We start from the raw sequence: 19,743 nt of genomic DNA, 5'->3' as shown, positions 1-19,743 counted from the left end.
ACATCCCAACAACAGCAGGACAAACATCCCAACAACAGTAAGACAAACATCCCTAACAACAGCAGGACAAACATCCCAACAACAGCAGGATAAACATACCAACAACAGTAAGACAAACATACCAACAACAGCAGGACAAACATACCAACAACAGTAAGACAAACATACCAACAACAGCAGGACAAACATTTTACATTCTAAAATAAATCTGAAATGCAACATACTATTTTTGCCATCATTTTGATTTCTTCACGGTTCTCTGAAGGACACTGCTTAGAAATACCTCAAATGGCTTAGTAATGCTTCTTACCTTATCATAATAAAACAACATGTTGCAAGGATATGAAGTTTTGCATTTATATTGCTTTTGTTATTATTGTCAACCTCGTGAATGAGACCGAATTGTAATACAGGAAGTTGAATACACAACAGCCGGACCGGTTAATGACAGTAAAAACATCATTAGCGCCATGCGGCATTCTAAGAAATATGTTTTACTCTCATTGATTTGTATTTTTTGTTACTACTGGTATGTAATTGACATGTTAAATAAAGGTTCAATAAAAATATGGGTCTAGTTGCAGGTAGAAATATTACATGTATAAAGTTTAAAACTATACTGAACAAAAATATGTAACTTGTTGGTCCTATGTTTCATGAGCGGAAATAAAAGATCACAGAAATTTCCAATCTGCACAAAAAGCTTATCTCAAATTTTGTCCACAAATTGTTTACAATCGTGTTATTGAGCATTTCTCCTTTGCCAAGATAATCCATCCACCTGACAGGTGTGGCATATCAAGAAGCTGATTAAACAGCATGATAATTACACAGGTGCACCTTGTGCTGGGGACAATAAAAGGCCACTCTAAAACGTGCAGTTTTGTCACACAGCACAATGCCACAAATTTCTCAAGTTGAGGGAACATGTATTGGCATGCTGACTGCAGGAATGTCCACATGAGTTGTTGCCAGATAATTTCATGTTAATTTCTCTACCATAAGCCACCTCCAATGTCATTTTTAGAGAACTGGCCTCACAACCGCAGACCACGTATAACCAACCACGCCAGCCCAGGACGTCCAAATCCGGCTGTGGGATTGTCTGAGTCCAGCCAACCGGACAGCTGATGAAACGAAGGAGTATTTATGTCTGTAATAAAGCTGTTTTGTGCGGAGAACTCTTTCTGATTGGCTCCCCAGTGGGTGGGCCTACCCACTCCCAGTCTCACCCATGCCGGCGCCCCTGCCCAGTCATGTGAAATCAGTAGATTATGGCCTAATTTATTTATTTCAATTGGCTGATTTCCTTACATGAACTGTAACTCAGAAATTGTTGCATGGTGCTTTTATATTTTTGTTCAGTATATATCAAAACTGTCCTGCAAGTCAACAACCTACATCAAACAGACTCTTAAGTTGTATTATCATTTCTGAATGTTATTAAGGTGAATGTTCAGGATGTTCCTGGGAATCCTCCTGCACTGTTATCCTACAAACTCAACACAGCGAGCCACAGTATTGCATAACTGAAGTATGGGTCATGTATTGGAGGTAGTAGCCTTACAGAGGATCCTTGTCAATGAGATGACGTTGAGTCTCTTTTCTGCGTCGGCTGTCATGAGGACCAGTGCGGACGCCCCGTCGTTCAGCGTGCTGGCATTGGCAACAGTCACTGTGCCTGGAATCCAAGTCACCAATCAGAATCAACTTAATCTGCACACAGAGAGGTTTGTCTCAAGCACACCAATGATGTTGAATGTTTGAATGAGTCTCTGTCCTTAAGAAAACATGGTAGTTTTATTTATGAAGCAGTTATCTGAATGCCAATTAGCATCAGTTACTTTGGGCTATCAACCCAATACTAGAAAAAACAGACATTGAAATGTTGGTCTCTTTTTGTCTTTCTGTAAACTCAGATCCCCTCTTGGCTCACCATTCTATCCCAGGTAATGTAGCAACAGACATGCAGCAGACACCGTTTCAGAAGGCTATGCACTCAGACTATGGTACTTACCATTCTCTTTTTGGAATATTACTCTCAGGGGGACTTTGCTGAAGTAAACACGCCTCAACTCCTCATCCTCTGACACTATAATTTTTATTCACATTATCAAACAGTCCATTTATATTTTCCAACGGGGCTATACATTTGGGTGAGTTTTTTTTCTCTCCCCATTGTAGCTTAATTTCACTGCCAAAAATACAATTAAACCATCTTGTGTTCAGCGAAATATCAACACAATGTCAAATACAGGCACCCTAGTCAAATAATTAACATCCAATCACATTAAGCGTTACTCTGTCATAGGAATTCCACTAATGGTCCGTATGTAGTCAAACGTAGCTGCACAGTAAAAATGTAAGTGTTAATTTAACTCCTATATAGTTTAATTCAACACTGTTTCAGATAACAATTGGTCCCAGTCTACATGGTGTTAAAGTTACTCTACAGGTAGTGTCATATTTTCAGAGTTAATTTGACTGAAATTGGTGTTAAAATTCACACACAAATGTGTAATATTTAATAATATTTAACACGGGTTTAGTTACAATCTCCAGTGTTATTCAATCACTCTTTTTAGAGTTAACTATTCTCAAAGTTGAGTTAAAATTGACACTTGTTTTTTTTTCTCTACTGCACAGTAGTGTTACCCAACTACTTTACTTGGTGTCAATGTACGTGAATAAACACAATTACACATGATAAAAGTCCAACATTTATTGTAAATTTCATCAATTTCAATGTTAATGCTTACTTACAAGCCCTTAACCAACAGTGCAGTTCAAGAAGAAGAAAATATTAGTCGGCTAAAATAAAAAGTAATAATAAAAAGTAACACAATAAGAATAACAATAACAAGGCTATATACAGGGGGCACCGGTACAGAGTCAGTGTGCAGGCTAGTTGAGGTAATCTGTACATGTACTAAGTTGTTGCCTACCCTTACCATCTGGGGGCGGCCCGTCAGGATGTCCAGGATCCAGTTGCAGAGAGAAGTGTTTAGTCCCAGAGTTAGCTTAGTGATGAGTTTCATGGGCACTATGCGCACCAGCTGTTATTGACAAAAAGACACACACCTCCACCCCTCATCTTACCAGAGATAGCTTCTCTGTTCTGCCAGGGAATGGAAAAGTCTCGGTGAAAGACAAGATGTTACAGTTTTTAATGTCCCGTTGGTAGGATAATCTTAATTGTAGGTCATCAATTTTATTTTCTAACGATTGCACGTCAGCAAGGAGAATGGAAGGAATTGAGAGTTTACTCGCTCAACTCCGGCTTCTCAGAAGGATCCCCGATCTGCGTCCCCTTTTCCGGCGTCTTTTCTTCACGCAAAAGGCGTGGATCTGGGCCTGTTCCAGTGAAAGCAGGAAATCCTTCTCATTGGACTCGTTAAAGGAAAAAGTTTCTTCCAGTCTGCGGTGAGTAATCGCTTTTCTGATGTCCAGAAGATATTTTCGGTCGTAAGAGACAGTAGCAGCAGCATTATGTACACAATAAGTTAAAAAATAAGTTAAACAAAATGCAAAACAATTACAAAATTGCACAATTGGTCAAATGTCAGCCATGTTCTTCGGCGCCATCTTTAAAACCTGAGTGCTAAGAGGCACTTGCATTGCCATAGCAATCATAGAACCACCTTTTACCATATTCAAAGACACCATTTTCCCAGGAGCAATGTCTAATTGACTGAAAAGTGTTGAGGATTGACAATTGTACGCCATATAGTTGGTGTTTTTCTGCCAAAGTTTTGGTAATATCTTTTTTCAATTTTTGAGTTGTTTTTTTGAAAAAATTATGCTTACTTTCATACCGTATACACCATCTATGAATTACAGGTCCAGTATTCTGGATGCAGTGGGGATAATGGATTAGAAAATGGTGCTTTGGTAAAAACAAAATCTGGGGAAGAAACTGTTAAAATGGTTTGTGGTGCTCCACAATCAAATGTTTTAAATAAACACAGAGATCCCCTGTTAAAATAATATTTGATCCTATTTTAACTATTTTTTAAATTTATTTTTTTACCTTTATTTAACCAGGCAAGTCAGTTAAGAACATATTCTTATTTTCAATGACAGCCTGGGAACAGTGGGTTAACTGCAGTAATAAAGTAATTGAAGTAATTTGAAGTAATAAAAGGAGTAGGCCCCAGTGCTGGTCAGTAGATGTTATCAAACCCCCCAAAATAAGTAGGCACCATGACTGAATTGCATTAAATGTCCCAAATCATTTGATCCTTCAGATAAATTCACAGCCACTGGTTTATTGTTTCTTTCCATGAATCCATAATCAAAACTGTATTCTTCAATGTAATTCTGCAGATGTTACATGTTTTTCTTTCAGATAAAGAAATAATAGCTTCAACTCGCCACACCCTCTAAAACATCATGCATCACATCAACTGAGAAGTTCTCAATTGTGTGAAAATACTCAGTTTAATAAATACGAACGCTTCACACCAAAAATTCCTATTAATTTCCTGAGTAGCAGTGTGCATGTATTTAGTTCGCAACACAATCTTCAGAGAATTCTGTCTGAAAGTCATATTTTTCTGCAAGACCGCACCTACTGCAATACCTTGCGCTAAAAGACTCCACCAGGCCCAAACAAACTATGTAGGCCCAGATTATTATGGACCACACTGCCACGAACATGATCACTGTATAAAGGAACCACAATGCCATCACTCTCTAACACTTTAAGGTCTCGAACAACAGGAGCAAGGATAGCACTAAATAATTTAAGACCCTCGTCGCCGACCCCGGACTGGGCACCCTCGTCGCGGGCCCCGGCCTGGAGACCCACGTCGCGAGCCCCGGACTGGGCACCCTCGTCGCGGGCCCCGGACTGGGCACCCTCATCGCCGACCCCGGACTGGGCACCCTCGTCGCCGATCCCGGACTGGGCACCCTCGTCGCGGGCCCCGGACTGAGCACCCTCGTCGCGGGCCCCGGACTGGAGACCCATGTCGTGGGCCCCGGACTGGAGACCCACGTCGCGGGCCCTGGACTGGACACCCTCGTCGCGGGTTCCAGACTGGAGACCGTCACTGGAGGCTCCAGACTTGAGAATGTCGCTGGAGGCTCGGGATTGGAGAACGTCGCTGGAGGCTCCGGAATGGGGACCATCACTGGAGGCTTCGTGCTATGACCCCTCACTGGAGGCTTTGTGCCATTGATCATCACTGGAGGCTTCTTGCCATGGATCATCACGGGAGGCTTCTTGCCATGTATCGTCACTGGAAGCTTCGTGCCATGGATCATCACTGGAGGCTTCTTGCCATGGATCATCACTGGAGGCTTCGTCCCATGGATCATCACTGGAGGCTTCTTGCCATGGATCAAAACTGGAGGCTTCTTGCCATGGATCATCACTGGAGGCTTCTTGCCATGGATCATCACTGGAGGCTTTGTGCCATGGCTCATCACTGAAGGCTTCGTGCCATGGTGAGGAGACGTATGGGCAGTCTGGTACATAGAGCTGCCACAAGGCTCACCAGGCTGGGGAGACATACAGGAGGATTAGTTCTGGGCGCAGGCACAGGACTCGCTAGGCTGGAGAGACATACAGGAGGTCCTGTCCTTGGCAGAGGCATCAGATACACTGGGCCGTGGAGGCGCACTGGAGGTCTCGAGCTTGGAGCCTGGTTTCCCACAGTCAAGTCCTGTGTGTAAACTCTACATAGTTATGTTCTGTGGGTGTCACTGAGTGGGCTGATACACCATTTCATGGGTGCAGGTTAGGCTGTTAGTGTCACGCCCTGGCCATAGAGAGGCTTTTATTCTCAATTTTTGTTAGGCCAGGGTGTGACTAGGGTGAGCATTCTAGTTTTGTTATTTCTATGTTTTCTATTTATTTGTTTTTGGCCAAGTGTGGTTCCCAGTTAGAGGCAGCTGTCTATCGTTGTCTCTGATTGGGAATCATACTTTGGCAGCCTTTTTCCCACCTGTGTTTTGTGGGTAATTGCTTTCTGTATAGTTTATGCACCTTACAGAACTGTTTCGGTTTCTTCACTTTGTTATTTTGTTCAAATACGTCCACAGTGTGTTCTACTGATTTGTCTTCTGTTTAATTTATATAACAACATTCCTACCTTGTTTAGCATTACTAGTCCAATTGTGGCATGTTTTCGAAAATGTCATCCTTTTGCATCAGTTTCAATAGGGCCTTTTCTTTTGAAGGCAAACCGCCAATTCCACTGTTGTTGCTCACGACACACCGGTAAGGGACTCGACCAAGCACAAAGCCAATCCAATGGACCAATCAGGGTGAGAGGTGTGTGTGGAAAATGTGTTATGTCAATGTGCATTGTGGTCGTTGTAGTCAGTGATGTTGTAGACAAAATATGATTGTAGACTTGTAGTTCTAGAAACGTTCCACGTTAAGGAAAGCGCTCTCTTTTAGACATTTGAAGTAAACAAGAATGGACATGATTCATGAACATTATTCCTTTGCCATTCATTCAATGCAAAGTCTCTCCTGACTTTTACTTAAATAATATTATTATAGTAATTATATCTGTGCCATTGGACATTTTAGGTTGTAAATCTTGGTGGGGCAAACAAACAAAAGTTTTAAATGCATGCCAGCGAAGCAAAAACACAACACTAAACAATACATTAATTGCACTATAATTTTGACAAAAGGTGCCCACAAACTGGCCTACACAGAGCTTTCTTTTCAGCACCATGGAGTGAATCCTTACAACTGCTACACCTGGCTATCACCGTAGACTTGTCTGGCAGCAAAACAGTTAATTTAGCCTCATTTACTGCCTTTTAAACAAATGTGCCTTTTAAACAAATGTGGTTTCTACTGACAATTGAGATGTACAAACTGTGGCATAAGGGGATGACGAGTGGATAAGAGGCCATCCATCATTTAAATTAAGACATTAATGAGCAAGCTAGGACGGACGTAGTCAATATAACTATTTGTTCAACACTTTTCAAATGTACAGCGACAGGATTGAGAACATGGGCCGTTCTTACAATAGTCTCCCTGTACACCAAGTCAGGTGGATAAAGAAAGGGAGCATTTAAACAGACAATGAAAGCTCTTACACTATTCGATGATGACATTTCTCTAAAACAGGCTATAGGCTACATGTGCACCACCAAGTCGGAACAGTAGGCTAAGTTTTGAGGGGGAAAGGGACCAAATTATTATGGTGAGGCACATGGGCTTCTAACAGCTTACTACACAACATACACTTTGTATTACTTTCTTAGCTACTGTATACATATCTGGCATATTGCATAGTTTATGCAGCAGCATACAATAGATTTTTGCACTCATCTTGTTGTGCTCACTTGAACAGGAAGGTGACACGGCAGTCATTCTTGTGGGCAAATTATGTCATCAAACTTTGTCATCAAAGTCTAACATTCTCTTGATTTATAGTTTTTTCAAGACAACTGACTTTTTAAAGGCTCAACTCTCAAAATAACAAGGTTGAAATCATGACGTCAGTGATCTTCATGTCGGAGCTCTAGAAAGAGGCCCAAGTTCCAGACTTGGAGTTTTGAGTTGGATGACCATTCAAAACGTAGTGTCCCCATGAGTGACAGAACACTGAGCCAATTACGGCACAGCTAGAGAACATTACCAACCCCTACACTCTGTATTTTCTGCTGGCTGCCCCACCACCACAGAGAGCACTAAGCTAGGCTGAAACACCTGCATTTTGGAGCTGCCTTACTCAAGAAAGCAAAACAGAGACCATGTTTGTATGCGGCTTTATTGTTTGCAAACTGATGTGTGACACACGTATTAATGCCAAAATAACGTGCAAAACGGGTAACAAAAAAAAATATTATAATTTGTATTTTTTTTTAGCTAACCAGGTGGGGGTCAAAAAAGGTGCCCTGAATGATCCGTGCAGAGTTATGGACAAGTCACAGCTCCTTGGCCCCCGAGAGAGATGATCTTGAACCTGCCACTCCACTCAAAGAGTTACAATCCTCATCCGAATGTTTATCAAAAGCTATCAAAAGTTCTTCCCAACCATAGACAGCAGTGAAGAAAATTCAGCAACTCGAAGACAGTGGAAGTAGGGCCTAGATAAAATTGTTTTCTTCATTGTTAGGCTATCAACACCTTTGGGCCCCCATCCTGGGTCAAAAATCTGGGCAATGGGTTTTTGAACTGACCAATAGATTGGCAATATTGTGATTGGTCCCATTTTGAAAACAAATAAAATTCTCTTTCATAGGTCAGTCAGTAAAGACCCTTAGGAAGGCCAAAGGCCGGTTGGACTAAACTTGTTGGTTTAACAACAATAAAGAAGCAATGAAGAGTTGCTAAATGTTCTATTCATGTCAGTTTGCTCCACAAGTCAAGCACATGTATTATATTTCCATGGGTTTGAGAGTGAGGAAGCGCCATAGACAGAAATTCTAGTTTGAATGCATCCACCATTTTACTTAGGATCAGTGCTAATAAACTAGCTCAAACTTTCTAGTTTCAAACTGTTGTAGATTCCCTGCCTGAAGGCCTGTTTACAACAGTATCTTTCAGTAAAAAAATACATGATAGTTTTAATGACGTAGTGACATAGTTTAAATTCATGTGAAATGTTCTATATCTAGGCTTCCCTCACCTATTCAAATCCTCCGCAAGGAAGGATAGTAATTTCCCATAATTTCCTATAACAATTGTTCATAGCAAATGCACTATGAATATATGAAATAGACTGTGTCTGTCACATATTCCTCAATAAACTACATGCACTCCCAAGTTGTAGAAATATATTTTCAACATATTTCAATAAATTCAGACATGTTGTCACACCCTGATCAGTTTCACCTGTCCTCGTTATTGTCTCCACCCCCTCCAGGTGTCTCTTGTTTTCCCCAATGTATTTACCCCTGTGTTTTCTGTGCCAGTTCGTCTTCTATGTTCCAAGAAAACCCGTGTTTTTTTCACTGTACGCCTGCCTTTGCGATTCTCTTTTTTCTAGTCCTCCTGGTTTTGACCCTTGCCTGTTCTAGACTCTGTATCCGCCTACCGGACCATTCTGCCTGCCTTGGCCATGAGCCTTTCTGCCACTCTGTACCTCCTGGACTCCTGGTTCTGACCTTTTGCCTGTCCACGACCATTCTCTTGCCTACACCTTTTAGATTATTAAACATTATAAGACTTCAACCATCTGCCTCCTGTTTCTGCATCTGGGTCTCATCATGATAATGTTCTCTGATCAAATTGAGGACTTGTTCCAAAACTGGTATCAGTAAAGTCATCTTTGAAAGTGCATATATCTAGAAAAATACTATATTGCTAATTGGGTGTAGTCACAGCTCTTGATGACAACATAAATACTTTGTACAGCTGAAAATGATTAATGATTCTCTTTTTAGTAGCAGTCCAGCCATCCATAGTTCAACAAGACACGGTTCACCTTCTTTGATGGATAGTGGTATTCGGTTTGCCTGGGGCCATCTGAAAAGTACATGTAACCTGAAGGAGAAACCACAGAAGATGTATTAGCAACATGTCAAGGCTTGAGGTAGGTTGATTGTATTGTGTCTTCAGTGTCACCACCACCTACCATGGTTTTCAAAAGCAGCATCAACTTTCCTGCCAATACCATGGAAATCCTGGGAGATGCTTCTGGGGTAGCCACGGTCCATTGTGCTCATCCTTTCATTGAAGCTGTGGTATAGATCAGAACACATTTAGGATACTGCAATACATTTGATTTCAATATGAGTTTGAATACAACAGGAGACCATTAGTTAATCAAATATTTAGCCACATTTAGTGTCTGACTGTCACACACCTCCAGTATTTGTTTCTCACAAAGAATAGGGTTTTCCCTGTGGATGCCACATGAACTGCAGAGTCTATCTTGGTTACGTATGAGGGGAAGCCAAAGTTGTAGATGGATTTGGGATAACCTGATAGGACGGTAAGGCCTCTGGTGCCCCAGTACCTTCTTCCTGTGAGAAGAAATGTTGTAGAAAAGATTAGGAACGTTACACACTGAGTATCCAAAACGTTTGAGGGGGGTGCAACTCAATATCAGGAATGTTTGGTATACTCAGTGTATATTACAGATATGGGAGAGAGCAGGTTCTCTATCATTCTCACTCAAACCAGTGCCAGAAAATTGAGTACCTAGGGTATCTAACCACTGCTATTACTAAAGCAAGATAATTAACTGTGCACTTGTTGGATTACTGGGTTGGGCAACTTGGGCTGGGCCTAGCATAGGTTAATACTGTACCTTCAAATAGTAAGGCGATGTCTCGACCCTTGTATTCATATGCAGCATCAACATGGCTAATGCTAGGCCAGGTTCCCTTCACTGTCTTCGTCATTACTCCATTCCAATAGCCACTCTTCTTCCAGTAATACCTGATAAACAAACCAAAAATGTGTTTCAGGATTTTGACAATACTTTGCTTGCATTGCAACAATAGGAAGATTCCTTGCACATTTTATGATATATACAACAGCACTTTCTATGAAGCATCTACATTTCAAAAGAAATTGTGCTTACAGCATGATACTAAGAAATTGATTAAACTTATAAAACTATATAAAAAAACATGTTCTACTTGTTGTAATAAATAAGCTTTTTTATTTAATTCCACTGTCCTCCAAGTGTTCCTGAATCTCCTTCTTACCTCAGGTTTAAATTTGTATCTATTTATTTGGCCATTTTTAAAGACAATACAACCACACATGTGGATACCGTACAATGCCTGTAAATGAATCAAGGAGGACACAAAAGTTTTAAAATGTATTTCCATTGTGGTCCTCAAAATATACACAGGATTATAACACGAAAACAAAGTTTGCTCCTCATGCACCATGGTTGGAAAGCAAGGTAGCGGCAGTGTACCCTTCACTTTGAAAATTTATTGAAAGAATGTTAGTGTGTGTTTGTCTCACCCATCTTTGAAGAAGTACAGCTCACTCCGAATGGTACTGGCAGCATCAAAGACAAGGTTCCTGTTGCATCTTTCTGGAGGGTTTGGTCTAGGTTCTGGTTTGGGCTTTGGTTTAGGCTTGGGTCTTGTTGGTTCCGGCTGACCTGGTGTTGTCCGGACACCTTACAAATTGAAGAGTAATGTTTCAATGACTACATTAAATATTAGGTTATGAAAATAGATATTCTGTTAATACACAGTACCATTTTCCCTAGTACTGTGAGGTTCAGGGCCCATATTCACAAAGTGTCTCTGAGTAGAAGAGCTGATAAAGGATCAGTTTTCTATTCAAGAATAAATAAGAGGGAAGGGGGGAGATTCTAGAAAAGCACTCCTATCTATTCTGAGACAATTTATGAATACGGACCCTGATGTAGCCGTTTAATGTTTAATTGTCACCCTTCTCACAGTGGGCTGAACACTCACTCACCGTACAAGGCCTGTACTCCCCGCCTGTCGTCTGCAGGTAGCCTGTATCCTTTTGTGTTCACAAAGTGATATGTGGGGTACATCAGAGCTGAGCTGTCTCGTGAGTGGGCCAATCCAAGAGCATGGCCAAACTCATGGGCCGCCACCAGAAGCAGGTTTATCCCTGTTGTAGAGTCAGAGAGAGATGCTTAGGTAAAAACTATGACGGTACTGTCAGAATTGATTTGAAGTATTTTAGTACAGCAACTGTAGAGTTTATTGGTGTTGTTTCTTTGATCTTGTACCTCTCTGGCTCAGAGTCCAAGACTCGTCTTCATCAAAGTGTGTGTCACCACCTTCGCCTTCTCCTGGAGAGTTTGCATGGGCCAAGACACCATTCGGCCCATCGAAGGGGTAGAAGTCACCGTGGTCTGGTTTAAAAAGGGAAGAAACAGTATTCCTAATACAATTGCTCTTAAATTAACAAATACAAAACATGCTTGTGGTTCAACATATCAACTCTATCTCTGAACAGGAGTGACTGAACAGAACTCACATTTGGCTCCAAACAGGATCATGATGTCAGCGGTGTCACTGTAGATCTGCTTAAAGTCCAGTGGGATGATGTCGCTGTAGAGCTTGAAGGCCTGGGCGATGGTGGAGTCCACCTCACGCCGACTCAGGTCATGCGTGTACTCAGTAATTCTGGGAAAATAAATAGGAGAAACTATCGTATTATGTATTGGTTATCCGAATGCCCATCATGTACTTGTTGTGGCTTTTCATCATCCTGTTTGTTTGCCATGTGTCATAACTTGCAAATCCAATTATGTTTGCTATGTTTTGAAAATCTTAGCACACTTCTGTTTAGTAGTGCAGGAATATACCGATCCCCATTTTCAAGACCAATATCTATAGGTGGATTTGGTGTAACTGTGTGGATTTGGTGTAACAGTTTTTTTCTAATTCCACCGGTGCTCATATGTCTACTGAATAAAAACCAAACAATTTTAACGCAACATGTAAAATGTTGTTTCATTAGCTGAAAAAAAATCCATGTGCACAAAAAGATTATTTCTCTCAAATTTTGTACAAATTTGTTTACATCCCTGGTCGTGAGCATTCCTCCTTTGCCAAGATAATCCATCCACCTGTCAAGTGTGGTATATCAAGAAGCTGACTAAAAAGCATGATCATTACACAGGTGTACCTTGTGCCGGGGACAATAAAAGGCCACTGAAATGTGACCCGATTCAGTAAACAAGGCGTATGTCAAAAGGATAATATGATGGTGCTGCAGGGGAATACCCTACCAGGCCCAGATCCCCATCATTCGCTGGAGACGGAAATGGAAATTTCGCAAAAAGATCTGCTAAAATCTGCAAAAATCTGCCATCGTCCTGCTAGCTAACGCTCAATCGCTGGAAAATAAATGGGAGTAACTGAAAGCACGTATATTCTACCAACAGGACATTAAAAACTCTAATATCTTATGGTTCACCGAGTCGTGGCTGAACAACAACATTGAGAACATACAGCTGGCAGGTTATACACTCTATCGGCAGGATAGAACAGCAGCCTCTGGTAAGACATGGGGCAGGGGCTTATGCATATATGTAAACAACAGCTGGTGTACGATATCTAAGGCAGTCTCGAGGTTTTGCTCACGTGAGGTAGAGTATCTCATGATAAGCTGTAGACCACACTATCTACCTAGAGAGTTTTCATCTGTATTTTTCGTAGCTGTCTACATACTACCACAGACCGATGCTGGCACTAAAACCACACTCAATGAGCTGTATACCGCCATAAGCAAACAGGAAAAGACTCATCCAGGGGCGGCGCTCCTAGTGGTTGGGGACTTTAATGCAGGGAAACTTAAATCGGTTTTAGCTCATTTCTATCAGCATGTTAAATGTGCAACCAGAGAGAGAAAGATTCTAGACCACCTTTAATCCACACACAGAGACGCGTACAAAGCTCTCCCTCGCCCTCCATTTGGCAAATCTGACCAAATTAAAGCAGGAAGCACCAGTGACTTGGTCTATAAAAAAAGAGGTCAGATGAAGCAGATGCTAAACTACAGGACTGTTTTGCTAACACAGACTGGAATATGTTCTGAGATTCTTCCGATGGCATTGAGGAGTACACCACATCAGTCACTGGCTTTATTAATAAGTGCATTGAGGACGTCGTCCCCACAGTGACTGTACGTACATACCCCAACCAGAAGCCATGGATTACAGGCAACATTCGTACTGACCTAAAGGGCTGAGCTGCCGCTTTCAAGGAGTGGGACTCTAACCCGGAAGCTTATAAAAAATCCCGCTATGCCTTCCGACGAACCATCAAACAGGCAAAGCATCAATACAGGAATAAGATCAATTCGTACTACACCGGCTACGACGCTCGTCGGATGTGGCAGGGCTTGCAAACTATTACAGCCAAGAGCTGCCAAGTGACACAAGCCTACCAGATGAGGTAAATAACTTCTATGCTTGCTTCAAGGCAAGGATCACTGAAACATGCATGAGTGCATTAGCTGTTCCAGATGACTGTGTGATCACACTCGCCACAGCCGATCTGAGTAAGACCTTAACCTTCTTCGGGATCGGTGTCCCTTCCACGGGATGGATGAGCTAACGTAGGCTAATGTGATTAGCATGAGGTTGTAAGTAACAATAAAAATTCCCAGGACATTGGCATGAAGCTTACATTCTTGTTAATCTAACTGCACTGTCCAATTTACAGTAGCTATTACTGTGAAAGTATACCATGCTATTGCTTGAGGAGAGTGCACAGTTTTGAACATGAAAAGTTATTAATAAACAAAATAGGCATATTTGGGGAGTCTTGATACAACATTTTGAGCAGAAATACAATGGTTCATTGGATCAAGTCTAAAGCTTTGAACATACACTGCTACCATCTAGTGGCCAAAATCTAAATTGCGGCTGGTCTGGAATAATACATTATGGCCTTTCTCTTGCATTTCAAAGATGGTACAAAAAAATACAATACATATATATATATTTTTTATATTATCTTTTACCAGATCTATTGTGTTATATTCTCCTACATTCCTTTAACATTTCCATATACGTCAAAGTGTTTCCTTTCGGATAACCAGGACTGCGAGCTTGCGCTGACAAACTGGCAAGTGTCTTCACTGACATTTTCAACCTGTCCCTGACTGAGTCTGTAAAACCAACATGTTTCAAGCAGACGGGCGGCAGCCTAGTGGTTAGAGCGTTGGACTAGTAACCGGAAGGTTGCGAGTTCAAACCCCCAAGCTGACAAGGTACAAATCTGTCGTTCTGCCCCTGAACAGGCAGTTAACCCACTGTTCCCAGGCCGTCATTGAAAATAAGAATATGTTCTTAACTGACTTATAAAGGTAAAAAAAAAGAAAAAAAAAGACCACTATAGACCCTGTGCCCAAGAACACTAAGGTAACCTGCCTAAATGACGACCGACCCGTAGCACTCATGTCTGTAGCCATAAAGTGCTTTCAAAGGCTCACATCAACACTATTATCCCAGAAACCCTAGACCCACTCCAAGTTGCATACCGCCCTAACAGATCCACAGATGATGCAATCTCTATTGCATTCCACACTACCCTTTCCCATCTGGACAAATGGAACACCTACATTAGAATGCTATTCATTGACTACAGCTCAGCATACAACACCATAGTGCCCACAAAGCTCATCACTAAGCTATGGACCCTGGGACTTAACACCTCCCTCTGCAACTGGACACGCCCACAGGTGGTAAGGGTAGGTAACAACACATCTGCAACACTGATCCTCAACACGGGCCCCCTCAGGGGTGCGTGCTCAGTCCCTTCCTGTACTCCCTGTTCACTCATGACTGCATAGCCAAGCATGACTCCAGCACTATCATTAAGTTTGCCGACGACACAACAGTGGTAGGTCTGATCACCGACAAAGATGAGACAGAGATCTGGCCATGTGGTACCAGGATACAACCTCTCCCTCAACATGATCAAGACAAAGGAGATGATTGTGGTCTACAGAAAAAGGAGGACCGAGCACGCCCCCATTAACATCGACGGGGCTGTAGTGGAGCAGATTGAGCGCTTCAACTTCCCTGGTGTCCACATCTCCAACAAACTATCATGGTCCAAGCACACCAAGACAGTCGTAAAGAAGGCACGAACAAAACCTATTCCCACTCAGGAGACTGAAAATATTTGCAAGGCAAGTTGTACCGAAGCACCAAGTCTAGGTCCAAAAGGTTTCTTAACAGCTTCTACCTCCAAACCATAAGAATCTTGAACAGCAAATCAAATGGCTACCCAGACTATTTGCGTTGTACCCCCCCCCCCCCCCCCCACCCCTCTTTTACACTGCTGCTACTCTCTGTTTTTTTTTTTTTACATATCTATTTTTCTTAAATTCATTGTTGGTTAAGGGCTTGTAAGTAAGCATTTCACTGTAAGGTCTAAACCTGGCGCATGTGACAAATGCAATTTGATTTGAAATCAACAACATTTGAACCATGTAGGATTTAGGTTAAAGCTTAGGTGAAAAAATACAAAATTCCAGAAATGTCTTTACATTGCTGACTTTTAAAAAATCCATTCAGATTTCCATGTTGATTCAACATCATCACGAACACATTGATATATATATTTTTTTAAACGTTATGTTTTTTTATGATGTAGAAACAAAGTTGATTCAAGTAGTTTTTACTCAATTGGTAATTTCTGAAGTCTCTGTCCGGTATCTAGGCTACCTGTAAGTGACGATGCTCTGCTTCCAGCGGGGCTTGCCCTGGAAGTGTCCGTAGCGGGCCACGTCTGTGACCCCACATCGGGGCTTGGCCATCACCTCCAGGGTGTTCGAGTCCAGCCTGCCTGTCACCTCCAACCCAAAGAAGTCCTGCATGCTCCTCAGGTCTCTCTCAAATGAGTCCACTGGGGTGTCCATCATCACTCGCCTGGACATGATGGAGTTGGTGGAGCCAGCAACCGAGTAAAACTGGGATAGATAGGCCTGTACAGAGAGCTAACTGTCAATCTTGTAAAAATGGACAGTGAGTGGTCCGTGGCAAAGTACAGTTTAACGGTTTGGTTGATGCACAATTGTCCATCAACCAAACCGTGGGTAGTTTGTCTCTGTACTGTTTGTTTCAATTGGTACATTCCATTGTGTTGTCAAAGAAACAACGTAACATTCAATGATAAATATGTACACTATATGTAAATATTAAATAATACACACACATATAGAACTACAGTAATTAGCAATAGTTTACCTTAGCTCTGGCCTGTAGGTCATCTGAAGACAGAGTGACATCTTGACTTGTAGTAGGGGCTGCTATACAAATAGCAAAAGCAGCCACTGTCTGTAACACGGTAAACACTGATCTTCCCATGAATGTAACCTTCTACTGCAGAGGAGAAAGTCTGACTGCCCTAAGCCCTCTGCACCTCTCCTTATATAGCCCAGATCCCAGGCACCACACATTAGAATGGATGTGATGATAGATTGTTTCTCATTTCCCAAAAATTGTTTAGGGTACCCAACGGGCCCTGGCACTGCATGCATGATTGAGCACTACAGCATTCCAGACTCTGTCTGAGCAGGTCCTATTCAGGAAATGAGGGATTGTTATCAATGACGTGGGAGGAGAAGGAGGGGGAGGACAGTCCAGGTGCTGTAGATCTGGGGGAAGATTTGGATTCGCTTTGCTAATGCATGGAAGAGAAAGTATGCAAACATGGGGCTTCTCCTTGTGAGGCTGTCATATCTGGTTTGTGATGCCTCACTCATTGTCAGGCCGCAAATGGCACATCAGCTACTTTATTGAAACATGCAGAAAAAATATGTACTCTGATTAACTGCATCCTAGATAAATATGGCATCTGAAAATATAGTTTTTTAATTGAATACAATTCTTTGTTTTGTGAAAGAGATGATTTGCAATGATCACAATATGAACTCTTATTTTATAGTGATAACACACCGAGAGGACGGAGTTTGGAGGATATATTGGCCGGAAAACCATGCCAATAAATCCTCCAAATGCTGGCTTTGAGGTCACTTTTATACAACATATTACCGACATATTCAAATCAAATCAAAGCAAATTTTATTTGTCACATACACATGGTTAGCAGATGTTAGTGCGAGTGTAGCGAAATGCTTGTGCTTCTAGTTCCGACAATGCAGTAATAACCAACAAGTAATCTAGCTAACAAGTCCAAAACTACTACCTTATAGACACAAGTGTAAGGGGATAAAGAATATGTACATAAAGATATATGAATGAGTGATGGTAGAGAGCAGCATAGGCAAGATACAGTAGATGGTATTGAGTCCAGTATATACATATGAGATGAGTATGTAAACAAAGTGGCATAGTTAAGGTGGCTAGTGATACATGTATTACATAAGGATGCAGTAGATGATATAGAGTACAGTATATATGTATACATATGAGATGAATAATGTAGGGTATGTAAACATTATATTAGGTAGCATTGTTTAAAGTGGCTAGTGATATATTTTACATAATTTCCCATCAATTCCCATTATTAAAGTGGCTGGAGTTGAGTCAGTGTGTTGGCAGCAGCCACTCAATGTTAGTGGTGGCTGCTTAACAGTCTGATGGCCTTGAGATAGAAGCTGTTTTTCAGTCACTCGGTCCCAGCTTTGATGCACCTGTACTGACCTCGCCTTCTGGATGATAGCGGGGTGAACAGGCAGTGGCTCGGGTGGTTGCTGACCTTGATGATCTTTATGGCCTTCCTGTGACATCGGGTGGTGTAGGTGTCCTGGAGGGCAGGTAGTTTGCCCCCGGTGATGCGTTGTGCAGACCTCACTACCCTCTGGAGAGCCTTACAGTTGTGGGCGGAGCAGTTGCCCTACCAGGCGGTGATACAGCCCGACAGGATGCTCTCGGTTGTGCATCTGTAGAAGTTTGTGAGTGCTTTTGGTGACAAGCCAAATTTCTTCAGCCTCCTGAGCGCTGCTGCGCCTTCTTCACGATGCTGTCTGTGTGGGTGGACAAATTCAGTTTGTCTGTGATGTGTACGCTGAGGAACTTAAAACTTACTACCCTCTCCACTACTGTTCCATCGATGTGGATAGGGGGGTGTTCCCTCTGCTGTTTCCTGAAGTCCACAATCATCTCCTTAGTTTTGTTGACGTTGAGTGTGAGGTTATTTTCCTGACACCACATTCCGAGGGCCCTCACCTCCTCCCTGTAGGCCGTCTCGTCGTTGTTGGTAATCAAGCCTACCACTGTTGTGTCGTCCTCAAACTTGATGATTGAGTTGGAGGCGTGCGTGGCCACGCAGTCGTGGGTGAACAGGGAGTACAGGAGAGGGCTCAGAACGCACCCTTGTGGGGCCCCAGTGTTGAGGATCAGCGGGGTGGAGATGTTGTAGCCTACCCTCACCACCTGGGGGCGGCCCGTCAGGAAGTCCAGTACCCAGTTGCACAGGGCGGGGTCGAGACCCAGGGTCTCAAGCTTGATGACGAGTTTGGAGGGCACTATGGTGTTAAATGCCGAGCTGTAGTCAATGAACAGCATTCTCACATAGGTATTCCTCTTGTCCAGATGAGTTAGGGCAGTGTGCAGTGTGGTTGAGATTGCATCGTCTGTGGACCTGTTTGGGCGGTATGCGAATTGGAGTGGATCTAGGGTGTCAGGTAGGGTGGAGGTGATATGGTCCTTGACTAGTCTCTCAAAGCACTTCATGATGACGGAAGTGAGTGCTACGGGGCGATAGTCGTTTAGCTCAGTTACCTTAGCTTTCTTGGGAACAGGAACAATGGTGGCCCTCTTGAAGCATGTGGGAACAACAGACTGGGATAGGGATTGATTGAATATGTCCATAAACACACCAGCCAGCTGGTCTGCGCATGCTCTGAGGGCTCGGCTGGGGATGCCGTCTGGGCCTGCAGCCTTGTGAGGGTTGACACGTTTAAATGTTTTCCTCAAGTCGGCTGCAGTGAAGGAGAGTCCGCATGTTTTAGTTGCGGGCAGTGTCAGTGGCACTGTATTGTCCTCAAAGCGGGCAAAAAAGTTATTTAGTCTGCCTGGGAGCAAGACATCCTGGTCCGTGACGGTGCTGGTTTTCTTTTTGTAATCCGTGATTGACTGTAGACCCTGCCACATACCTCTTGTGTCTGAGCAGTTGAATTGAGATTCTACTTTGTTTCTATACTGACGCTTAGCTTGTTTGATTGCCTTGCGGAGGGAATAGCTACACTGTTTGTATTCGGTCATGTTTCCAGTCACCTTGCCCTGATTAAAAGCAGTGGTTCAAACAATGATGGACATATTTCCATTAAAAACGTTACTTTGATAAATGTATTAATACTATTTCATTATTCTACCAGACATACACTACATG

The 19,743-nt window shown here is 42.4% G+C and overlaps 1 protein-coding gene across 1 annotated transcript; it reads right to left on the bottom strand.

Moving 5' to 3' along the window:
* Positions 1–7,727: 7,727 nt before the first annotated feature.
* mmp30 (matrix metallopeptidase 30) lies at positions 7,728–16,856 on the bottom strand. Its single transcript, XM_046306354.1, has 10 exons — positions 16,635–16,856; positions 16,113–16,372; positions 11,906–12,054; positions 11,655–11,780; positions 11,372–11,533; positions 10,904–11,063; positions 10,233–10,363; positions 9,786–9,945; positions 9,555–9,658; positions 7,728–9,463 (listed from the first exon to the last, which is right to left on the bottom strand). The coding sequence occupies exons 1-10, from the start codon at positions 16,752–16,754 to the stop codon at positions 9,360–9,362; spliced, it is 1,476 nt and encodes a 491-aa protein (XP_046162310.1). The 5' UTR covers positions 16,755–16,856; the 3' UTR covers positions 7,728–9,359.
* Between the last annotated feature and the right edge of the window lie 2,887 nt (positions 16,857–19,743).

This window comes from Oncorhynchus gorbuscha, linkage group LG16 (genome assembly GCF_021184085.1).
Source record: "Oncorhynchus gorbuscha isolate QuinsamMale2020 ecotype Even-year linkage group LG16, OgorEven_v1.0, whole genome shotgun sequence".
Taxonomy (NCBI): Eukaryota; Metazoa; Chordata; class Actinopteri; order Salmoniformes; family Salmonidae; genus Oncorhynchus; species Oncorhynchus gorbuscha.
The sequence above is the reverse complement of the archived record's forward strand: the minus strand, read 5'-3'. Positions and strand labels throughout refer to the sequence as shown.